This window comes from Sinocyclocheilus grahami, unplaced genomic scaffold (assembly GCF_001515645.1).
Source record: "Sinocyclocheilus grahami isolate Dianchi unplaced genomic scaffold, SAMN03320097.WGS_v1.1 scaffold485.1, whole genome shotgun sequence".
In the NCBI taxonomy this organism is placed as follows: Eukaryota; Metazoa; Chordata; class Actinopteri; order Cypriniformes; family Cyprinidae; genus Sinocyclocheilus; species Sinocyclocheilus grahami.
In genome coordinates, this window is record NW_015505664.1 from 777,294 (window position 1) to 791,703 (window position 14,410).

Below are 14,410 nucleotides of genomic sequence, written 5' to 3' on the forward strand. Positions count from 1 at the left end.
GGGGGGGGGGGGGGGGGGGGGGGGCTTCACTAACAGCTTCACTATTTCTCTACTAATAGTGAAGCTGTGAGTTTAAAAACAGTGTTACCACTTCATGCTGAGAAATATAATGTAGCAATTCAGCGTTGAGCATTCAGACACAGTTTGATAAATAAGGTATACTAGAAGACAGTATTCTTGGAGAATGTCCCCTACAATGCCATCCAGGTAAGGAGTGTGCTGGCATTATTGATGTGAATCCATCTGCAAATAATCAGCCGTTTTCTCCTTCAGTGTAGTTTTTCATTTCAGTTTTGCTTTGTCAGTCTTATATCTGTTGTGTCCCGTCAGGCCGAGCGGGATTGTGTTATTGCCGGGCTCTTTAGAGATGTGTGTAAGTTGATGTGACGCATGGGCAAATCCAGACTGATCTGACAGGAAGGAAATGTCAGCGGTGGAGAGCCAGGCAAATGTCAGCTGAGCACGTGAGGACGGACGAGGGCCACACAAACACATACATGCATGCTTGAGCAGACACACACACACACACACACACACACACACACACACACACACACACACACACACACACACAGACCGGATCAACTAGAGCTGGTAGAAATGATAACTAAAACACTGTGCAAACAAAAAGTGTGTCATATGTAAATTAAAAGAGTGAATCTCATGAAGAAATGTACAGGTCAAATTTCACCGCTATATCAAAAGAAAAAATGACAAAAAGTGTAACAGTGGCTAAAATGTGTTAAATACATTGATGGAAGAGAAGACCAAGCACAAAAAGTTATTTGTGAAAAATAATATAACATTAATTAAAATATCCAAATACATTATATATATATATATAAACAAAATGTATAATATGTAAATTATAACCTTATAAATATTATATACTATATAAATATAAATATGATATAAAAATTATAAAATCTAAAACCATAAAACATTTGTTACTTGACATAAAATATTTAACATATAATATTTATTTTGCATTATTTATCTTATTTCTCAACATTTCTGATTTGAATTTAGTTTAACTTAGTGTACTTAAATATCTAAAACTGAAAATATATAATATAAAATACATAAATTTACACATTCAGTAGTATCACAAATATACTTAATTACCGAAATAAAAATACAAATAAAATAAATTATATATATACTGTATATATATACAGTATATATATGACAATGTGACAATATAGTGACAGTGATATTCATTTCCATTACAGTAATGATGAACTGGAGGGAAATGTGCTTGATTTTCAAAAAAAAAGAAATAAAAAGCAAGGTAAAGTGTTTCATTTCTGCTCCACTAATGCCATCAAACGTATCTGGAAAGTTGAGGGGAATGTTTGAAAATTGCTAGAAACATTCATCATTTTTGCACTTCTATTTGTTGCCACTATAGCCTCACACACTTCACTTGTGATGATCCCAAAACAGGCTTGAATTTCTATTTGCTGAATATAATTTCCTATTTTCCTCATTTGATTTTGGGATGAAACGTGACCTGGACGTGTTCTTGACAGCTGTTGTGAGATTCACCCAGAAACTCTCCTAAAAGGACGCCTCCGCAGGTTTCCCCTGCTATTCCCCTCTCAAGCACACTCAAAAGAGCACACTTTGTGTCCTCCCACGTCCCGTATCCCCCATACTTCTGTTTTCATGGACACATTTGTCAAGCTGTCAGCCTGAATCTGTCATTTCTCTCAGTTGAGCGCCGCAGCGCTGTGATCCGACACACGAGGACGTCAGACTTTTAACTATCTGTGCTATTGATTCAGCTGTCCTTTCACTGTAATATTAAACTCATCTCTTACTTTGTGCTTGGAACAGAGTCCTTCCAGAGAGGGACAGAGACAGAGAGAGCTGGGAATTTGATTGACGACTCCAAACAAAACATCTTTTGGCTGTTGGATTTGGACGGCTCGTCTGGAGCCAGTCGATCGCACGAGGCTGTTTTCTCACACCAGCGTTTGATTCGTCTTTCCTCCAACACTTTCCGTGTCCGTTTGCTCCCCGGACACCTGCTGGCGGGTTTTTAGTCGCAGAAGAACGCATAGCGCAGGCCGAGGGCATTGTTCATTGTTACTCAGTTTGGGATGTTTTTGGCATCGGCGCCGAGTTTTGTTCTGGTTTGATTTCATTGTTCTCTTTCCATTTTTCGTATTCAAAGGAGTTTGACTGTTCTGGCCTCAGTCAGCCGATGCTGTGATACGGAAACATTACAATATGTTTCCATCTGACAAATGCAGATGCCCAAAACAAGTGTTTGGACTCGTCTAAATGTGTAAATGTGATTCTGCAGATCAAGAGTCTCAAATGCTGCGGGATGTTTTCTTTCTCATCGCGTTCAAATCAGATGCTGTTTTAGTGTTTTTTAGTGTATCTTTGAAGGTCACACTGGTCACATGAATTATCAACATCATCCACTAACCATAAACAAACAATACTGTCAGCACAAGATCTATTGTTATAATATTTCAACATTTTACAAATTCCTTTTGCACGTCATGTTTTGTTTTAAAAAGGATGATTTGATCATCGATTGTCTGTAATTTTGATGAAATGCGTATATAATGCATTATATTATATTATATATTAAATGCATACATATGTCATGTATAAATAATTAATAATAACTATTTAATAGTAACATTAAACTGATACAATGTTATTATTAATGACTATATCCGTGAATTTTAAAATGGTGTTTTCTATTTTCTTTTCATTTATTTATTTTTTTTATGAAATTTAAATAGTGAGAATTTACATTTTATGCTCTTTTACAATATTTCATAGCTAATTATTGTTCTTGTGCACAGTGATGTCCGATTTGTGAATCATTGTGAGTTGATTCTGAGTCAGTTCTGAATGATTCATTAGTGAATTGGTCTGCATTTGAATCATTTTTAAGAATCCTAATCTAACGACTGGAACGTCACAGTAATTCATCCAACCCTAATAAACGTAGGCACTAAATCTGATTCACAGCTTTTAATGACTCTAAATCAATTATGAAGCTAATCTGAGCGCTGATTCGAGGTGCTGAACTCAATCAATGCTTTACTTCTGCGTCCTCTTTTTGTCATTTAGGTGTTTGCCAGAAAAACGTGGCCCAACTAGATGAATATTGAAAGGTCACGGCTCTGCGCTCTTTAATAAATGATTGATTTCTCGACCCGATCAATGACCGTGTCAGCGTCGCATTTGAAAACACATCTCAGTATTTACTTGGGCTCATCGCAGGGAAACGACTGTGCTGTGGTTTGGTTATGGTAATGTCTCCGTTCCCGATGTTTTAGACTTCAGAAATGGATTTGTTGCCTTCGTTGATGGTGTGTGCTGTATTTATGAGAAGGAGAGAAGATTTACAGGCCCAGTCGAGTCACAGTGTCATCCTGCTTTTACTCAGCAGAAACTCCTGGTCTCTGTGCCGGATGTGGAGACGTGAGCTGTATTTATCAGTGAGTCTTGCTCTAGCGCTGGAGCTGACGGTGATGTACGTCCTTCGTGATGGATGGCTCATGTGCCTGAATGCAAGTCCATTAGTCGAGATGTTGCTGGAGGTTTTCATAGTATTTTGCTGTTTGTCGGTGTTCGTCACATTCATACATCTGCCGCTTCAGTTCTGGGAACTTCACACCTGCATTGTTTCTCGCTTACAGCCTGCAATGTGTTCAGTTTGGGGTTGTTTCTTCTGTTAGGAGAGTGATTGGGTGTGTGTGTGTGTGTGTGTGTGTGTGTGTGTGTGTGTACCTGTTTTTCTATTCTGGTGGGGACTTAAACCTGAATACACACAGACTGATGGGGACTCGTGTCACGAGGGGTCCTAACGGGTACAAAAGCTTATAAATCATACAGAATTAAGTTTTTTGAAAATCTAAAAATGCAGAAAGTTTCCTGTGAGGGGTAGGTTTAGGGGTAGGGCAATAGAATATACGGTCTGTACAGTATAAAAACCATTACACCAATGGAGAGTCCCCACAAGGATAGCTGACCAGACATGTGTGTATGTGTGTGTGTATGTGTGTGTGTATGTGTGTGTGTGTGTGTGTGAATATGTGTATATATAAGTATAGCTATTTTACATTCAAAAGTTTGAACTCAGTAAAATCTTGTTGAAAAAAGTCTCTTACTCTTACCAAGACTGAAAGTAGGTGGGTTTCTGAATGACTAGTTGACTAATTGGTTTTAGTTAAAGATCCTGTATATTTAGGCTAGTTTTAGGTTCATTAATCTGAAATAGAATGTTCTTGTAACTAGGGGTTGCACCGACTAGTCGACTTCAATTCTCTGCCATGACGCTTTAAGCTTGACGTCAACTAGTCGATGGTCCGATAGAGGGCATCAGGATAAGACATCTTTGAAGGACTTCCACATTTACGCTCCGTTTCCAAACAGTTCAATGCTCTGCCATGACACTTTAAGCTTCCCGCTGACTAGTCGCTGGTAATGGGCGCAACAGGAAAATAAAACTTTGAAGGACTTCCAGATTTACGCTTCATTTCCAAACAGTTAAAATGACAAATAAATGCATACTCCGAAAGCGCTCCACAAGACATAACTAAATCCCACAGCTTCACTACTAGTAGAGAGATGCTGCCGGGTAGAATTAATTCACACACGCAATCGCTCTCACTAATGCATTCATATGAATGTAATCTTTACTGTGCTACTTTATCTGTATCTGATTTAGAACGAGCAGAAATCTGTGAGAAATATAACGACCCAAAGAAAAAAAGAACTGATAAAAGAGCTGTTAGGAGCAACAGCCGTGTGGGCAGCGCTGGGTCATCTGCCATAGCTGTGCACAAGCTGTTTGTCACAGCTCCAGACTTATTTGTTCATTAATGACGTCATCAGCGACTAGTCGACTTCGACTCGACTTTCATCACATAAAAGTCGACTTTAAAAAATCAGAAGTCGTTCAACCCCTACTTGTAACAATGAAAAGTCTATTAAATGTTATTATTTTAATTATTAAATGTGATTATTTTTATTTTAAGGTTAAATGTTATTTTATTCTAAATTATAAACATTTTAATATACTAAATATAAATTATACTGCTTTTATTGTCTCTTTACTTTCTTAACTTTACTTTTTTAGTTATTATTATATTATAAATTATCAATATATTTTGTATTTATTTTTAATACAAATTGTATTGCTTTTGTGTAGTCACTTTAGTTTAGTTTTTACTTTTTTTATTATTATTTTATCATAAATTATCAATATATTTTGTATTTATTTTTATAGTCTATCTTTACTTAGTTTTTTGTTTATTTTACTGTAATTGTTTTAGGTTGGTGGGTTGTTTAAACGACTAGTTGACTAATCGGTCTTAATTAAATTCCTGTATAATTATACTTGTTTTAAGGTCCATTTATCTGCATTACATTATAAATGTTTTTACTATCACTTTTGATTAATTGAATGCGTCCTTGCTGAATAAATTGCTCTACCATTGTCGTAAGATGGCAAAACTGTGCTAATTTTAAATGTACCATAGTATGTAATGTTTATACTAAGATTTGTACTAAGGTTACACACAACAGATAAGGCTCTGCCACACTTCCTTTATTTTCAGTGATAGTAAAATAATGCATATTCTAATAGAATATATAAATAACGGAGTACATGTATTGAGTCGTATGTTTGCATCTCAAACCTTTGGTCTCTCTGACTCTGTAGACAACACAGCCGGCATCAGGACGCAGCGCTCCGGATTCAACCGTCGGGAGCAGAACGTGTATCTGCTTCCCATCCTGGTGGTGGACAGCGGCCCTCCGGCCCTCAGTAGCACGGGGACCCTCACCATCCACGTGTGCGGCTGTGACACGGACGGAGCCATTCAGTCCTGCAACGCCACGGCCTACGTCATGTCAGCCGCGCTCAGCCCCGGCGCGCTCATCGCGCTGCTGGTCTGCATCCTCATCCTCATCGGTAAAGCCTTCACTTATCAACCTTATAGTCTTATAGGAACATTATGAGTTATCCAATTCAACGCATTCCTCAGTTCGTAACAACAAATGTGAAATGCATGCTTTAGGAAGCCAAGCAGACAAGAAACTCGTATTTCAGTGTTGCATAGATTGTCTAGTTGAGTTTGTACTGCATTTCTAGGTGGATCAACTTCTGCTTATGCATTACTGGTGTCATTCCTGTGAGTTTATTGAATGTAAGCAGTGCATTACATCACATCCTCAGACGGATGCCAAAGCGAAAGTAACCATGTTTTCTCTTTCCGCTGGTTGTGCGATGAAAAACTTTAACAGACGGGGTTGATGCACCGGTCTCATGCTGTATGCGTGTAATATTGTGCTGCGGTTCTAGTTTTGAAGCAGTGTGACAGATCTGACAGCGTGTTGAGTACCAACATCATGTAGCTTGACTGGTTGAACATCGCCGAGGTCATGGGTTTGAATTCTAGGGAACAAAGAAACTGATGAAATTTATAGCTTGAATTCAGTGTTCACTGTGGATGAAAATGATCTAGTTTCCAAAATTTCTGGAATATTTCCAAAATTTCCTGGAAATGTTCCACCTTTTTGCAACCCTATTTAAATATTATTATAATTAATTTAATTTACAAATTTTAAAATGTATGTATTTCAAAATTCTTTTTTTGTGATGCCAAAGCTAAAAACAAAAAAAGTTTAAAAAAATGATGTTCTTATATCAATGTTTTATTTCAACATACAGTATGTACTATAACAGCGTCTTAATAATAAATAAAGTAATAAGAATATTAATTACAGTTATTATTCTAAAAATCTACAATTCTAAAATTATTCTAAAACGATGGAGGAAAAAAAGTAACAATAAAGAATGAGTAGATGCCTCTAAACATTTATTCACACTTCTCGTCTGATAGCTTTCCATTGATTTCCAAAGTGTTTCCCATTCATTCATGCGCACTCAAATATTTATTATCTGTGGTATGCTGTTTGTAGATATTAAGTGGTAAATAACTCAGAAGATTCCCTCGGCATTCATATACAGTAAGTATGTCACGGAATGTGTGCCTGTGTGTCAATGATGTGAAAGAAAGCGAGGGTCATTCATCTGTACAATCTCACCTTTAACAAAGCACAGGTGACCGACGGATCTCGAAGATGCAAGTATGTCCACTTGAGAATGTGCATTAATATCTGCATTCACAGAGCAGGCTTTCATCAGTTATATGCATGGAGAGCAGCAGATATAGAGCAAAGCCAGCTCTGAGCATGTTTACCTCCACGACCGCTGTAACTGTTTTAATGGCTCGCCATCATTCTTTAAAACCTGGGTTCAAATGCGGCAGGAGGCGAAAAACAAAACTAGAATAACATAAAAGCTGATCAATATTTCATTCAGCATCCTCTGCAGTTGCTCATCCTCCGAAAGCTTTTGTTCACGCAGAGCAAACACACGCACAACATTGGGCCGGGCGAATGACATGCAGCCTCTCTGGCGGAGGACGGCTGAGTTAAGGGATGCTCAAAACGGATGTAGCCCTCACTCGCAAAAAGAGCAGCATCAGCACCGCTGTCCCGGCGGAGCGCCGAGCTTTAAATAGAGCAGCCTATCCAGACATCCACCCGTTCCCATGTACTGGAGCGGTGGACTGCAGTTCTCTTGTCATCTCTGAAAGTTTTATGACTTTCTCCTGGCCTCAGTATATCTGTCTTTATTTCTCTCTTCTCCACTTAGCGCTTTTCCCGTCCCTCTCTCTCTCTCTTTCTCGGGAAAGTATGGTACGTGACTTGTTTTCAGGCAGCTGAGCACGCTTCTGCTCATCTTTCCTGCGGTGAATCATTTATGGGTCATGTGTAGGTCATCCATCGCAACTCATTTCTGTTTAATTAGCCGTGTTTGCTAAGTCAAGCATTGCTTTCACTATTGCTCGTAGTTTTCAAAACTATTAATCTGAAGTATTAAAGCTTGTTGGGGAAAAGTGTGAAGAAAATGTTACTTTTGTAAGTGATCAGGCGTAAGATATTTGATAAATATAGCAAAAAAAGTCTTTTCTAGAGACCAGATTATACTTTTACACTTTTTTATAATCATAATTTAATAATTTTGTTTTATGTTTTAAGCTTTTTTTAAATTTAAAATAGTATTTTTATAATATGTATCTATTTACTATTCTATTTTAATAGAATTTTAGTCTGTTATTTTTATTTTATTTTAGCTTGTTTTCACCTATTTTAGTCTATTTTAATCTAAATGCAATCAAAAGTTATATTTGGAGACATCGTTTATAATAATTTAATCTTCTATTCTATGCTGTTCTGTTCTATACTATTTCCAGTTCTGGCTTTTGATTGGTCAGTATTTAAGTAACATAGACTGCCATACCTTACTCCTTTTATATTGTTTTATGCAATTTTTTTTATTATATATTATTTATATGTTTTAAGCTTTTTAATTTTTATTTATTTTTTAATTAAGTGTCTATTTAAAAAAAAAATGTTATGTTTATTTTATTTATTTGTTTGCATTATGTATGTACTGTATATATTTTTTATTTCACTTTATTTTATTTTAGTCTATTTTATTCTAAATGAAATCAATATTTTGAAACATAACCACAGAGGCTCTTTTCATGCAATACTATAAATACAGTAAAACCACCTAGCATCCACATAGCAATGGCATCCACTCACACCACTGCGTTTTGCCAGGACAGACACCACTTACATTTTCATACATGTCTCATCATTTAGTCGTTAGTTTTAATGTGTCGTGCGACTCGTGCAAATATGTGAGCGAAGCACCTCAAAATTGATCTCTAATTAATAATTCAATTGAATTGTTGTCCCAAAGGATTTGCTCCTCTTCTGAAATGAACATCAAATAAAACTGAAGCAGCGCTGTGAAGCTGAAAGGCAGAAACGGCTGAAAGTTTAATGCTGGTTGTTTTAAATCTGTGATGTTTGAGAGCACAGTTGCTGTGTGAATGTTTGGCAGCACTGAATAGACTTTGATGAGCGCTGAGAATATTTGCAGCCACCTTCAAATCCCAGATGGACAAATACAATACATACTCCGATTATGGAACAACTGTGTTCTGGCCAAATATTCTAGCCTAGTTAGAGAGTATATATTGTATTCTATGATGTCCTCTTCTTTTCAGTTTGGTTCCATGCTAGTTTTGGTCCGTCTGATTGGTCAATAGCAAGTTTTTACATTTTTATTTATCTACATTTTAAGCTTTTTTTATTTATTTTTTAAATTTTTTTTTTTTTCATTCTATTCTATTTTTATCTAAATGGAATGAAAAAATAAACTTTTAAACTAAACAACTAAATTTTTAAACTAAACATATTTGATAATAATTCATATTCTATTCTGTGCTAAAAGTTTGTTCAATATTCATCTAACATAACCTGCTGCTAGGCTTTTTTATTTTTCCAATATTTATCCAACATTTTTTATCCAACATTTATCCAATATTTTATTCTTTATTATCTGTCTATTTAATATTTTTCATTTAATTGTATTTATTTATTTTCTTGTTTTAGTCTTTTATTTTATTTTTACATTTTAGTCTTTTGTTTTATTTTAGCCTATTTGATTCTATTTTAATCTAAATGGAATCAAAAGTTATATTTGAAAACATAATAATTCATTATAATTAATATTATATTCTTTGCTATGCTTCTGATTGACATTCAAGTAACATGGCTTGTTATTATTGTTGTATTTAATATGTATTTATTTGTCATATTTTGTATTTAATATTTGAATTTAATTTAATGAATTAATTTAGTCTATTTTTGTTTAAATGTCATTAAAACTGTTTTTGGAAATATAATTTATAGTAGGATTGTTGTTGTCTATGTTCCATTCTACACTATTCTCTCCTATTCTGTTCTATACTAATTCCCATCCTGGCTTCTGATTGGTCAATATTCAAACAGTCTGTTGTACCATATTCCTTTATATTATTCATAAAGACTAGTCGACTTCGACTCGACTTTCATCACATAGGGATCTAATCTAGTCTAGTAATCTAGTCGTTCTTCTTCTGGGCTAGTCTTGATGTAATGGAAAGTTTCACCAGTATGTCTCCTCTTCATTGAGTGCACAGATCGGTCAGATCTCATGACGTTGGAAGGAAGCGGGTGTCCCTTGCCTTCCTCGAACGCCGCACCGTTCCTATTAGATCAATTTGCAGCATGATAAGGAGGGAATGAAAACAAATTTCTGCCTAATTAGCTTCAAACAAACAACCCCTCCATCAGTTCATTCTGAGGGTGACGTGATAAATCCATTTGGGCGCAGCAAGGCATCTGCACACATCCGTCCCAATTACAGCCCATCTGCCTTGATGGGATTCTTGGCCACCCGCCGCCCAAGGGTAAATTAGCCGTCTTGTCAGGTCCGCTTAACCGAACATCTGCACGGGAAGAAGTCGCAACATGTTTCACAAGGGCAGGTACATAATGTGCTTCTTCACCCGACACCTTCAGCGCTACCGTGACAGCGGAGGCCGGATTCACAGCTCAGTCCAGATGTAGGTAGTTGCGAAAAAGAAGTCGATATTTATCGTCTGCGATACTATCGTAATTGTTGTTTTAATGATATGCGAGCTGACATCAAATATTTTGAAACATAACCACAGAGGCTCTTTTCATGCAATACTATAAATACAGTAAAACCACCTAGCATCCACATAGCAATGGCATCCACTCACACCACTGCGTTTTGCCAGGACAGACACCACTTACATTTTCATACATGTCTCATCATTTAGTCGTTAGTTTTAATGTGTCGTGCGACTCGTGCAAATATGTGAGCGAAGCACCTCAAAATTGATCTCTAATTAATAATTCAATTGAATTGTTGTCCCAAAGGATTTGCTCCTCTTCTGAAATGAACATCAAATAAAACTGAAGCAGCGCTGTGAAGCTGAAAGGCAGAAACGGCTGAAAGTTTAATGCTGGTTGTTTTAAATCTGTGATGTTTGAGAGCACAGTTGCTGTGTGAATGTTTGGCAGCACTGAATAGACTTTGATGAGCGCTGAGAATATTTGCAGCCACCTTCAAATCCCAGATGGACAAATACAATACATACTCCGATTATGGAACAACTGTGTTCTGGCCAAATATTCTAGCCTAGTTAGAGAGTATATATTGTATTCTATGATGTCCTCTTCTTTTCAGTTTGGTTCCATGCTAGTTTTGGTCCGTCTGATTGGTCAATAGCAAGTTTTTACATTTTTATTTATCTACATTTTAAGCTTTTTTTATTTATTTTTTAAATTATTTTTTTTTTCATTCTATTCTATTTTTATCTAAATGGAATGAAAAAATAAACTTTTAAACTAAACAACTAAATTTTTAAACTAAACATATTTGATAATAATTCATATTCTATTCTGTGCTAAAAGTTTGTTCAATATTCATCTAACATAACCTGCTGCTAGGCTTTTTTATTTTTCCAATATTTATCCAACATTTTTTATCCAACATTTATCCAATATTTTATTCTTTATTATCTGTCTATTTAATATTTTTCATTTAATTGTATTTATTTATTTTCTTGTTTTAGTCTTTTATTTTATTTTTACATTTTAGTCTTTTGTTTTATTTTAGCCTATTTGATTCTATTTTAATCTAAATGGAATCAAAAGTTATATTTGAAAACATAATAATTCATTATAATTAATATTATATTCTTTGCTATGCTTCTGATTGACATTCAAGTAACATGGCTTGTTATTATTGTTGTATTTAATATGTATTTATTTGTCATATTTTGTATTTAATATTTGAATTTAATTTAATGAATTAATTTAGTCTATTTTTGTTTAAATGTCATTAAAACTGTTTTTGGAAATATAATTTATAGTAGGATTGTTGTTGTCTATGTTCCATTCTACACTATTCTCTCCTATTCTGTTCTATACTAATTCCCATCCTGGCTTCTGATTGGTCAATATTCAAACAGTCTGTTGTACCATATTCCTTTATATTATTCATAAAATTAAAAAGATACAATTCATAGTGGGATTGTCTAGGGATCTAATCTAGTCTAGTAATCTAGTCGTTCTTCTTCTGGGCTAGTCTTGATGTAATGGAAAGTTTCACCAGTATGTCTCCTCTTCATTGAGTGCACAGATCGGTCAGATCTCATGACGTTGGAAGGAAGCGGGTGTCCCTTGCCTTCCTCGAACGCCGCACCGTTCCTATTAGATCAATTTGCAGCATGATAAGGAGGGAATGAAAACAAATTTCTGCCTAATTAGCTTCAAACAAACAACCCCTCCATCAGTTCATTCTGAGGGTGACGTGATAAATCCATTTGGGCGCAGCAAGGCATCTGCACACATCCGTCCCAATTACAGCCCATCTGCCATGATGGGATTCTTGGCCACCCGCCGCCCAAGGGTAAATTAGCCGTCTTGTCAGGTCCGCTTAACCGAACATCTGCACGGGAAGAAGTCGCAACATGTTTCACAAGGGCAGGTACATAATGTGCTTCTTCACCCGACACCTTCAGCGCTACCGTGACAGCGGAGGCCGGATTCACAGCTCAGTCCAGATGTAGGTAGTTGCGAAAAAGAAGTCGATATTTATCGTCTGCGATACTATCGTAATTGTTGTTTTAATGATATGCGAGCTGACATCATGGATATGACACTCACTTGCGCGAAAAACAAACAAAAACACGTCTTGAAAGTCCAAAAGCATTCACTGCTTGATGAAGCCTATTAGAATATGGTTAGAATGTCGCTGTAATTCAAATTATGAAAGCAAAAAATATATCCCTGTATGGGTTTTTGTTTTTATATTTATATAGTTAAGTAATATCAGACAACCAACATTGCTGTTTTCCTAAATATTCTAAATCAGCCGTTTTAAACTAATCATTTGAGTGAGTGATTCAGTGATTCATTAATAACAAGACAATCACTTGCTTTGTTTCTAAATGAATCAGCCGTTTTGAATGAATCATTTGAGTCAGTGAGTCAGTGATTCATTCATAAAGACAGTCACTTGCTTTGTTTCTAAATGAATCACCCATTTTAAACAAGTCAGTGATTTGGTGACCCATTTATTATGACAGTCGCTTGCTTCGGTTCTGAATGAATCAGCTGTTTTGAGCTAATCATTTTAATCAGTTATTTAATGATCCATTCATAAAGACACAGTCACTTGCTTTGTTTCTAACTGAATCAGCCATTTGAACAAAACGTTTGAATGAATGAGTCAATGAATCAATCATTATGACACGGTCTTGCCGCAACCTATTAATGTTATTTTAATTTATCCATGACGACAGGCCTAAACCAGGCAAAGTAACAGCACAAGAACACACTCAGGAAAATATTGTTTCATTATCGTTATCAAAAAAATCCCAATAAAATGCCAATATCACACACTCTAGTGGTAAACCCTTCTAATGATTCAATTCTTGTTCATTTTAAACCGGTCTATGCAATCGATGCATGCAATCCCCTAATGTGTCTAAAGACTAGTCTGCATGCATGCATCTATATATATATATATATATATATATATATATAATGTGTGTGTGTGTGTGTGTGTGTGTGTGTGTGTGGTATATATTCATTGATATATAAACTAAACAAACTGACACAGTATATCAGGCTGATGTGTTTCAAGTTGTAGTTATAGAGCTTATGAAATAAAATGTGTACTGCCAAATTCTGAAGCTTTTATACATTATACAACAGAAAAGAAGGTCCCTTTCATCTTAATGAAGACAAAAGTGAGGGTAGTTCTAAAATTTACATATTTCAAAATATGTTTAGGAAAGTAAGGCTTGGATTAATTAGAGCATGCACTTTTCTAACTCAAATAGGCAAGGCAAGGAAAGTTTATTTATATAGCACATTTCATACACAATGGTAATTCAAAGTGCTTTACATAAAAAAAATAAAACAAGGAATTTAAAAACTTTGAAAATGATAAAAAATTGATTTAAGAGGTTTCCTGTGTTCATCCATAACTGTCTGGTTTGGTTCAGCAACCAAATCAGACATCAAGAGACTACAACGGACAGTCAGGACTGCTGAGAGGATTATTGGTGCCCCTCTGCCCAGCCTCCAAGATCTTTACATCTCCAGAGTGAGGAAAAGGGCTAAAAAAAATCACCTTGGACCCCTCACACCCAGCCCACTCTCTCTTCGAACTGTTGCCTTCTGGTCGGCGCTACAGAGCACTGACCACCAGAACAGCAAGGCACAAGAACAGTTTTTTCCCACAGGCTATACTCAGTCTAAACAATTAAGCTTTCAAAATTATACAACTAACATAGTATATTTATATTAAACCGCACACTTTGTAAATAACATATCTATCTGCACACTAACAAACATATCTGTACATTTATCTAAACAATTAAATTTTTTCCTATACTTCTATTTCTGTATATAGTACATTATTCAA

General features: G+C 35.7%; 1 protein-coding gene across 1 annotated transcript in view; it reads left to right on the forward strand.

Annotated features, from left to right (window-relative positions):
- LOC107553911 (cadherin-22) overlaps positions 1 to 14,410 on the forward strand; it is a 198,796-nt gene that overhangs the window by 178,923 nt on the left and 5,463 nt on the right. The window contains exon 11 of the mRNA XM_016236261.1: positions 5,699 to 5,950. Coding sequence (XP_016091747.1) covers positions 5,699 to 5,950 — 252 coding nt within the window. The remainder of the gene's footprint in view (positions 1 to 5,698; positions 5,951 to 14,410) is intronic.